The sequence below is a fragment of the Nycticebus coucang genome, chromosome 14 (genome assembly GCF_027406575.1).
Source record: "Nycticebus coucang isolate mNycCou1 chromosome 14, mNycCou1.pri, whole genome shotgun sequence".
NCBI classification, from domain to species: domain Eukaryota; kingdom Metazoa; phylum Chordata; class Mammalia; order Primates; family Lorisidae; genus Nycticebus; species Nycticebus coucang.
Window position 1 is genome coordinate 70244137 of NC_069793.1, and position 10581 is coordinate 70254717.

At 56.2% G+C, this 10581-nt stretch overlaps 1 protein-coding gene across 5 annotated transcripts in view; it reads left to right on the forward strand.

Annotated features, from left to right (window-relative positions):
* Nucleotides 1-10581, forward strand: part of CAPN5 (calpain 5) — a 56891-nt gene that overhangs the window by 18348 nt on the left and 27962 nt on the right. For 4 of the 5 annotated variants that reach the window (XM_053561847.1, XM_053561852.1, XM_053561850.1 and 1 more), the window contains exons 2-3: nt 2810-3010; nt 10448-10579. In XM_053561847.1, coding sequence (XP_053417822.1) covers nt 2846-3010; nt 10448-10579 — 297 coding nt within the window. In that variant the 5' untranslated portion in view covers nt 2810-2845. Of the gene's footprint in view, nt 1-2809; nt 3011-10447; nt 10580-10581 lie in introns of those variants that run through there. The other variant, XM_053561851.1, reaches the window with a different exon arrangement.

Consider the following 10581-nt stretch of genomic DNA (forward strand, 5'->3'; position numbering starts at 1 on the left):
ATCCTGGTGGCTGTGATATGGAAAGCTGACTCCCCGTGGAGTCCCTGCCATTCTTAGGCTTGGTTTTCCCATCTTGGAAGGAGTTCCTTCCATGCTCACCTTTGTTGGTTCATTTAACAGTTAGTGAAATCCTTGCCCCTTCATGTTGGGCCCTGGGGATACAGAGAGGGACCTGAAAAGGCCCTGCCCCGAGGGGAATGGGGGGTTGGTGAGGCAGATAAGTCTGTGCAGATGGGGTCCAGCATCTTCGGCGCTGCTCTGGGGCTCTAGGATGGCAGAGGCAGAGAGAGGATTGTTGGAAGGAACAGTATGTGCAAAGGCTCTGGGGGACAGTGAGGAGCACCCAGCCCTGGAACTTCAGCCCAGGGTGGAGGATGGAGGGGCTGAGATTGGCAGGGAAAGGGAAGAGGGCAGGCTAACAGGGCAGCTGAGAAGCTTGGCTGGTCCTAAACCCCTCAAGGGCATTGTGTGCGGCCCAAATAGTGTAAAAATGCTTAGGAGATGGGAAATACTGTGGCCAGAAGCTCAGGCCCAGAAAGGAGAGGCTTGCAATTTGGAGTCAGCTTTCCTACCTCCTGTTTTATCTGTGGCCTTCAATGAGTATGCCTGGAGCTGTCAGGCAGCTGTGACCCCCATGGGGGTGTTGTCCCAGTGGGTGCTGTGGCAGGTGACCTGGGGGCAGATCCAGCCTGGCATAAGTAGCACATGGTCAGCCTGGTGGTCAGGGGTGAGGCTGGAGGGATGGCCATACCCAAGTATGGCCCCTGTTCTCCCGGCCTGGCCTAGCTGAGCTTTCCCCTCTCAGCCCCACCTCCCTTCTGTCTTCCCTGCGAGCAGACTCTCAGCAATTCCCGGAGAGCAGCAGCCAGACCTTCTTTTTCCTCCAGCCTGGCTATGTGATCTCAGCTAGCATGCCCCTCCCTCTCTTGAGTCCTCTGGGCTCTGAAACACTGGAATTGCAGGAGCTGCTGATTTCCTGGCTCTTGTGTTCTGCTTCTCTGATCTAATTCTTGCAGCTTAAATTACTTCCTGAGCTGACCCTGCTGGAAACTCGTGGTGCTAATGGCATTCCTTGGTGTCTTTTCTGAGAAGCCCAAGACCAGGCTCTGCAGGCTCCTTCCCTCTCTTTCCCTGAGGCCCTGGTGGATGGGAGGGGGCAGGGCTGGTGGCCTTCAGAAGCAGAGGGGCAGCCAGAGAAATTAAGTGACTGGCCTGAGATCACAGAGCTGCCACTGGGCCCAGTATGGATGTGGGGATGAAGATGGAGTGGCTTCAAGTACAGAGCAGGGGACAAACCAGCCCTCAGCCCCTTGAGCTCATTTCCTTTCCTGTCACTTTCTCCCCTCCCCCCTCCCTGCATGCAAGCACCCAATTCAGCCAGGGCACTCAGCCCTTTCTCCTGACCTACAGGCTCATGAGGCCAAGGTGGTAGATGTGCCAGAATCAGAGGACCTGGGCCCAAGTCCAGACTCCAGATTTCCTTGGGAATTTGGGCAGGTCACCTCACCTCAATAAGCCACAGTTCGGTTGTCTCTTGTAAAGAATGGCAGGAGTGTGCCCACCCAGCACTATTTACATAATATACACAAACCTCCAGCCCAGTTGTTTGCACATGGTAGGGAAATGGAGCCTCTTTGGGGAGGAGAGGTGTCCTGGCCCATCTCCTCTCTCCTCTTCCCTCTGGCAGGCTTACCAGTCTCCTCAGCCTTTGGTTCATTACAGTAGTGTCCTCCAGGAGTTGAAGCAGCATTGTCTGTATCACAGAGGTGTGAAAATGCTGGCTCAGAGAGGTTGAGTCCCCTGTTCAAGGTCACCCAGCAGGTGGGTGGTGCAGCTGGGGGTGGCACCCAAATCAGTCTTGCTTTCAAATGTCACCTTGCCTCAGTTTCCCTCAGGGCTGAGCTGGGAAATTCTGGCCTATAACCTGATTGTTGCCTTAGGCAGGCCCAGGATGAGTAGATCTGGAGGGTGTGGAATTCCACAGACGGAGTCTGAGGTGGGGTGGCATAGATAGGGCGGTCATTTGGGGCCGGCCGTGCAGGCACCCACCAGTGCACTTATGTGCGCCCTGCATCCCGTCCCCTTCCTGAGGCCTTCCCTGATCATATTGGTCCAGTCCGTGTCCCTTGCACTTGGTCAGCAGATTGGTACAAAGTTCTGGACGCTTGGCTGGCCCACTTGGACCCTTGGGAAATGAAGGGAGGATGAAGGAGTAGTTCCTACAGAACTGGAGACTTGTTCCAGAGGTGGAGTGAGGAGGGCAGCTTGCTGGAAGGAGGGCCAGAGAGAAGAGATGAATGTCTGGGGCAAGGGGCAAGGGGTGGAAGGAGTGTGCCTGGGACAAGGTTTTCCCCACTCGGCAAAAGTGTGCTGCTCTGTAGAGGTGAGGAGAGGAGAGACAGATACTGCTATTTTCCTGTGGGTATGTTGCCAGCCAGGGGGCTCCCAGGGTTGGCCACTTGTCTGATTCAGTCTAGGGAGGTCTAAGGAAGGGTGGTCAAACAAAGGGGAGATAGGGGAGGGTGTGGCCTGGGCCAGCCCTGAGTTGGCTTGCAGGCCTGGTATCACCCCTAAGCATCAGAAAGGAGAGAATCCAGGCTGTGGTGTCAGGCTGGCCAGTTCCTGTCCCTGTTCTACCGCATACCAGCTGTGCGACGTGGGGCAGACCTCAGCCCCTCTCTGAGCCTTCTTTCTTTGCCTGTATTATGGGGATGGCATCACCTGCTTATGGGAGGTGACCACACGGGACTTGTGCACAGGAGGGCCCCAGGTGCTTAGGGAGTGTTGGTCTTCTTCCCTTCCTGTCCAGGTGTTTCCTCCTCCCCTGCCCGGGGCAGTGGCCACCATGTTCTCGTGTGTGAAGCCCTATGAAGACCAGAACTACTCAGCCCTGAAGCGCTCCTGTCTGCGCAGGAAAGTGCTCTTTGAGGACCCCCACTTCCCCGCCACCGATGACTCGCTCTACTACAAGGGCTCCCCAGGACCCACTGTCAGGTGGAAGCGGCCCAAGGTCAGTGTCTGGTCTTGGCGGAAGCTGAGGCAAGCAAGCCCAGACCCACCCAGAGGCTGAGTCTGCAGGGACCTGGGGGTGGGTGGGGTGGGAGGACAGGAGGAGTCATCCCTAGGCCCCAGATTGCCAAGAGGGTGGGTGGAGGGGCCAGTGCAGTGGGTTTGCTCTGGATGGAAGCCCAGAGAAGGGTTCTAACCCCCTGGCTGCCACTGCCCAGCCAGGCCTCACCTCTCCCTGCACCCTGTCACCCTTCCAGGTTGTTTTGGGATAAAAATGAGGTAATGTGGGTATGATTTTTTTTTGGTACAATGTAGAGTGACATTAAAGGGTAAGGAATTTACTTTCCTGGTTATTATCATAATGATTTTGAAATAGTCATTTGTCATGTAAAGTATTTATGATGATTAAGTCAATAATAATAATAGCAGTACAAAATAAGAGTGCCTCCACATAGGGTTGTTGAGAGAATTAAAGAGCTAATGTGTGAAGACGTCTGCACAGAGCCTGGTGCCCTACACGGGGAGCCCTGGCCGTGAATACTGGTGGTGATGAGCTCTGCAGCGTCTCTCTGGACGCGCGCCCGACCTGGCCTCCGTCCCGGAGGCTAGAGTGTGTCGAAATGTTTGGCCTTGTGTTATGATTTCATCCTCCTGATCCCAGATTCCTCTCCTAGGCTATGATCTTAAGTTCCTCCCAACTCAAAAATCCTGTGGATTTTCTTGAACTGGGGATCCAGAGAGAAACTGAGGCTGAGAGGGGAAATCCTGTGCCCTGATTGTCCAGGGAGCTACTAGCAGGGGTAGGCTAGACCCAGGGGTCCTGCCTCACTGGACACCACCCTCCTGACACCAGATAAAGGGTCCTTGGTGCCTGTGAGCTCAATCCCAAGAGCTGCCATAGAGTCTCTGAGCCCTGCACTGGCTGACCACAGAGCTCTGCCTCTTGGGCCCCCTCCCACGCCTTCCTCCTTCTCCTTTGTCCAGTGGGTGGGGGAGGAGGCCAATCTCAAAGGGCCTTTATAAGGCCGTGGGAGCAGGGAGGAGGGGTGGACACTCACGCTCTCTGCCTTACTCTCGCTGCTCCCTTCTTGACCCTGTCCTGCCCTCTGGCCATCACCCTGACATTTTAATTCCATGACCCTAAAAGGAGGCTGGGCTTGGTGTGGTGACAGGAGGAAATGCCAGGTTGGTTGGCTGGGATTCCCCTGTTATGTGACCTGCTGGAGTCACCTGCCCTCTCTGTGTCCTGCCACACCTTCTGTCCCTCTCTGCTCTCCTAGACCACAGGGCTGCTTCTGCCTTGCACAGGGAGGCAGGATAGACAGCATGTGGCTGGTGTGGAGACAGCTGTCTGAGTGGGGTCCAAGGGCTACATTAGGGGACTAACTCTTGGCCAGGGGCAGTTGAAGGCCAGGCACAGGTTGAACTGGGATGGGTGAGGCGGTAAGACTTCATGGACCAGGCTATGATGGGCAGGACGTGGCTGTGCCTGGATTTACAAACTCATGTGGGGGTCTGTGCAGCAGGAAGTTGAGCCCAGGTCTGCGGTGGGGCAGGCCCAGCCCAGTGAGGTGATCATTAACCCCCAGCCACGTGACCCAACCAGGTGAAACTTTGACCTGAAAGCCATGTTTCTATGGTGTCTCACTTACTGGGTCCTATGACCTGACTGTTTACAAAGAGAGCTCAAAGCCAGCTTTCTCTGCAGCCCTGGGGAAGCCCTCCTGTACTCCCACCCGTTTAGCTCCTCCTCTCTGAGTTGGTCCTTGTTGTGACCCCTCTGTTCTAGGAGGATTTCCTTAATTGGCCTCCCTGCCTCCCAAATGGAACAAGGAGGCTGGTGTTGGAGTCAGAGAGCACTTGGCTCCAGCCTTGGCCCTACTTTACTGGAGGTGTGACCTTGAACAAGTTGCTCTTCCTATTTAGACCTCAGTTTCCTCATCTGTAATTGGAAAGAGTAATTCTTTTTTTTTTTTTCTTTAATGACAGAATCTTGCTCTGTCACCTGGGTTACAGTGCAGTGGTGTCTTCATAGCTCACTGTACCTTGAACTCCTGGGCTTAAGTGGTCCTCCCACTTCAACATCCTGAGTATTTGGGACTATAGGCATGTGCCACCAGGCCTAGCTAATACTTTTATTTTTTAATGGAGATGCAGTCTGACTATGTTGCTCAGGCTGGTCTCTAACTCCTTGTCTCAAGCACTTCTGCCTTGGCCTCCCAGGCTGATTATGGCTTCTAGAGGTTGGAATGTCATGTATGTGTATATGGAAGGCAGGTGACAAACTGCTTCCCCTCTCTTGCTCACCTTCTCCTTGCCAACACTGTTGGGGACCCAGAGCCACCGTGTCTGAGACTTCCTATTTTCTGTGGACTCTGCAGGTGACACTAAGCCTTGTCCTTTTCAGTCTTCACCCAGGGCACCTACCTTGGGCCAAGACCCCTGCCCCCATGGGTTCATTGTGTTTTGTTCTTTCCAGTACAGTAAACATCTGCCAACTCCCTCACAGTCCTGGTCAGGGAGACCAGAGGACAATGAAATGGGGACTGTCTCAAAGCCAGCGAGCTCAGGGGGAATCCCAAGGATATGGGGCAGGAGCCACCTTCCTCTTGGCTCAGGCCCAGTACTCCTTCACTCCTGGGGGGCACAGTGTTCCCCACCCACATCCAGCAGTCAGCCTTGCCCTTACCTGCTGACAGCCTGGAGGCCCTCTGGTAGAATGCAGAGGGGACAATTAAGGGTCCTGTGAACACATATCAATTCTGGAACCTCCCAGATTTCTCCCCAGGCAGGCTGGTGGGCCCCAGCCCCACCCCCTGGGCTTGTGCCCATCAGGCCATTTCCCGGAGACTCTACTCCTCAGCTGCACTCAGCATTAAGCCTTCTTATGCCATGAAGCAGGCACTTCGCAGTGAGGGCTGGCAGCTGGGGCACACCCAGCCACCTAGGCCTCTGCCCTACTCAGGAATGACCCCCTTCTAGGTATATGCTCAGTGACAGAGTTCAGTGGGGTCAGGGAAAGCTTCCAGAGGAAGTGGCCTGAAAGGGTGGGGACCGCTACTGGAGGAGATAGGGGTAGGGCTGGGGGAAGGCCAGTGAGTGGCAGGGGGGTGGGCCACAGGCTATAACACCTGAGAACACTGCCCTTGCCTGTCCCAGGCTGAAGTCCCACTTCCTTCTAGACCTCAGTTTCCCCACTTGCTTAGGCAGTTCCTTCTGTGATCTTTGATTTCAGGATGGAGGTGATGGGTGAAGGTGTCTGGACAAGGAAGAGGGGCTGGGAAGGGAGGGTGGAAGGAGGCTGTGCAGGTGCAGCCCAGGCGGGCTCCACCCCCGCCTTGCTGCCTTCCTGGTTTGTACAGCGGGACTGGAAACCTGAATTTCTTGTTGTGCCACAAAGGGAGAAGGGAGGTGGCTTGGTCTGTGGTCTACATGGGGTGGAGCTGGTCTCATAGGCTGGGAGGGCTAAGGAGGGGAGAGGTGACTACAGGTGCAGAAGGCCATGCCCTAAGGCATGGCGACCAGTGGTCAACTCTAGTTCTCGGATGACCCCCACACAGTCTAGTCCTGCATGCCACTTTGTCCCCCTACACTCCCATTCCCCCTCTCCTCCGCCCCAGGACCTGTCTGCAGTCCTAGTGGAACCTGCCAAACTTTGCTAACTGTGGATGGGGCAGAGTGGGGCTTGGGCGCTGCCTTGGAGCTCCCAGGTTGGTGAGAGAGACCCAAAGGCAAACCCAGTGTGGTCAGGGGTGGAAGGGCACATAGGAGGCCAGGTGCCCAGAGCAGGGCCATGTCAGAGGCAGCAGTGTCTCAGAACCCCCATCCCCTCCTGAGCCTCTTGCCTGCCAGCCCTCTCCACGCCTGCTCTGTCAGTCACTGCCTCCAAGCAGCCTCCTCTGGTCTCTCTCTGGCCCCTGTGGCCGCAGTTCTGCTCCCATGAAGGGTTGGGGTCTGGTTCCTTGTCAAGGATCCTGCCTGTGGACAGAGACTTGCCCTAATTCACTCAGTGACCCATGTCTAGCCACTGGCAGAAGAGCAAACACTGGTCTTGAGAAGATTGGTCCCTTGGTGACAAGAGTGAGGGCCTGGGCTTCCCTTGACCTTTTGGTCTCATTGCTATATAGTAAAACCTCCTAAGCTGGGCTTAGGTTAGGTGCAGAGAGATGGCGTCCTTGTCACTCATAAAACCTAGCCTACCTGGAGGCTGTGGAGCCTGACAGTTTGAGTTTGAGGCTCAGTTTGCCTCTTCCTATGTGGCTCTGGCAAGTGACTGGGCCTGCTTTCCTCATCTGTAAGAGGGGCTGCAAACAGTCTGCCAGGGCTGTTTTGCACAGTGCCTGACTTCCTAGTCAGTCACTTATATGATCTTTCATTCCAGGAGGGAGGTGATAGGTGAAGGTGGCTGGACAAGGAAGAGGGGCTGGGGAGGGTGGAAGGAGGCTGTGCAGGTGCAGCCCAGGCGGGCTCCACCCCCACCTTGCTGCCTTCCTGGTTTGTACAGCGGGACTGGAAACCTGAATTTCTTGTTGTGCCACAAAGGGAGAAGGGAGGTGGCTTGGGCTGTGGTCTGCATGTGGTGGAGCTGGTCTCACAGATAGGTGGTGCCCAGTCGCTGTGAGCTGTTTATTTGGTTATTCCTTTAGAGGTGCCTCAAGGTGGCTTCTGGATTCTAGGGTGGACCCCAGGTGCAACTAACCTCAGGTGGTTTCTTTAGGTTAATGCTGGTAACCCAGAGCTTCCTCTGGCAGTGGAGACACTGCATCCTTCTCCACCTGCACCCTCCTAGCTTGCCCCCAGGTCTCCACTCTGCCGCAAGTCAGGGCAGATGAATCCAGGAGCCCAAACACTGGGCTCCGTCTCTCAAGTGCTGGAGAAGTGTCTGGCTGGAGCTCTGTCCTGGGGTGTCAGGGCCAGGCTGGGTGGTTGGATGTGTCCTACAGATCTGCCCCAGCCTGCAGCTCAGTGGGAAGGAGAGCCCTGGACAGGAGCCCAGCAGACCTGGGTTCATTCCCTTCACTTGTTTGCCTCATGACCTTGGAAGTCACTGCTCCCATATGGGCTCAGCCGCCTCTGTGGAATGGGGCAGTTATGTCTCTGTCACAGGGCACTGCCTGGGAGGATCTGAAGTTCCGAAGTGGAGGGACACCTGGGAGTCACTTCCTGCTGCAGGATCTGGTGACCCCAGGCAGTGGCTCTATCCCTCTTCCCATGGCACAGCGTGGCTGGGATCCTCCAGATACCAAATCTCCTTTCCCACCCGCCATCCTGCCTCTTCTCTGGGCCTCAGGAGGCAGCAGCTAAGTCATAGCTCTCTGGTCAGAAGGCTGATCTGGGTGTGGTCAGGGCTAGGAGATAAGATAGGAGGGCCAGCCACTTCCTCCCACTGTGCTTCCTGAAGGGGTCCCCTGGGGACAGGATGAGAGCCGGCGACCTCACTGGCTTGCCCAGACCCATGCTCTGGGTCACTCTGCAGTATCAGCTGGAAGGGGCTCTCATGACCTGGGGGGTTCTAGCCCATTCTCTAGCACAGGGGGCCACAGGAGTCTCAGACATCTTGGCCCTTTGTCCCATTTTCCTTGCCAAGTGCCTGTCACACAGCAGGTGCCCAGTCATTGTGAGCGGTTTCTGTGGTTTTTCCACCTACCTCCATGGATGACCATTAATCTCCTTTGCACAGGGGAGGGAAACGGATACCCAAAGTCGCACAGCGAGTAAACCGGGAGCAGGAATTCGGGTTCCATCTTCCTGCCTCTGCTGCCCTCTGCTGGCTGCCTGCGCTGTTGTGCTTGAACTAGCTCAGGAGCACCTGCTAAAGTAGAAGCAGGCAGAGGGCAATTGCCCTCCTGCTTGTGCCCTGTTGCTGGGGCATGGTACTCAACCTCTGTAGGCCTCAGTTTCCGCATCTGTAAAATGGGCATTTTTCCCACCTCTGGGTGGAACCCAGGCCTGAGCAGGTGTGTCAGGTGCAGGGCCATGATAGGGATTGATTGTGGTGCCAGCATGATGCCTGGTACATGGAAGGCACATCCCAGTGTTTGCCTCCCCACCCTCAGCTGTACCTGCCCCTTGGTGAGCAGTCGCTCTCTCTCAACTTGGCAGAGTGAAGGTGCTGATGGGAGAGGAGGAGGGACACAAGTGGTACATATGTGCCTCAAGCTGATCCTGGACTGGGCAGGGGGAAGGGAACCTCTCCCTCATGCCCAGCCCTGCCCCAGCCTGACCACTGGGCCCAAGTCAGGCACAGGAAGGGTACTTGGGGGCTCGGTAGGTGTCTGCCTGGCTCTGCTCCAGGGCCAGGGGCAGAGGTTGCACAAGGCCCACTTTGCTGCCCCTGTGGAGAGCTGACCAGCCCGGGGTCAGGCCTCTGGGTGGGCCTGCCTTTCCAGGTTGTATCTGTGGTGTGGGAGCCTCCCGTGTAGGGCCGGGTGTAGCATCCCAGTTCCTGGCAATTTAAACAGACTTTCATTCTCTTTGGGTCAGGCCTTGGGCTTGGCACTTTCCACATATTGACTCCTCACAAAGTAGGAATCATCAGTCCGCTAGAGATGAGAAAGCTGAGGCTCAGAGAGGGAAATTGCAGAGTGAGGAGCTGGAATTCAGTCTCTAGTCTGAAGCCAAGGCCCGTCTCACATCATTGCCTCAGGGGGTTAAGGAAAAAAAAAACAAACCCAGTGCATGAAGAGATAGAGGCCTCAGTCTGAGCTCCGTAGGCAGGTCAGGTGCAGAGGGTAGTTGGCCCTGGGCCCACCCGGCTGGCTCTCTCCTGGTGGACAGAGGAAGGGGCTTCTGGAAATTAGGAAGGGCTGGGCCTGAGAGCGCATGACTCCCTTCCCTGCCCGGCGGCTGCTTCATCCTGGTTCCCTAGCAGCCCTCTGGCTGTGCCTGCCAGTCTCTGTGGAAAACCAAAAACAAGGAGTTGCTGCCCCACTTAGGCGTTGCTTGCTGCTGCCCTCTGACAAGTCACTGCCCCTCTCCAAACCTCCATTCCTCTGAGACCACATGTGGGACATGCCCCACAAGGCCTGGCCCTTCAGCTCCCCACTCTCCCTTCACTTAGTGCCCAGCAGGTGCGACTTTGGTGTTTGTCACTTCCCTGCACCCCCATACTGCCTCCTGGTGACTAGGCCAGGGGCTTCCCGGGATGGGCACCGTGGGCTGTGGGTACAGAAGAGTGAAGGGACTGAGCCCTTGCTGGTTGAGGTCAGGAGGAAGGCAGTGTCGGGCCCTTCCTCCGTGTTTGTCCATCTGCAGACCTTTGGCAGAAGAGCACCCTCTGTCCAGTGAAGGGGAAGGGGAGTCCAGGCATCCTGTGTGGCAGCAGGCAGGCCACATGGGGCCCTCTCATCTGCAGGGGAGGCGGGTGAATTTCTTTCTGCCATGGCAGGAATCCTTGTGCTCCTTGGCCTCTCATGTTTTCCCCTCACTTTCCCTGTAGGACATCTGTGAGGACCCCCGCCTCTTTGTGGATGGCATCAGCTCCCACGACCTACACCAGGGCCAGGTGGGCAACTGCTGGTTTGTGGCAGCTTGCTCATCACTCGCTTCCCGGGAGTCGCTGTGGCAAAAGGT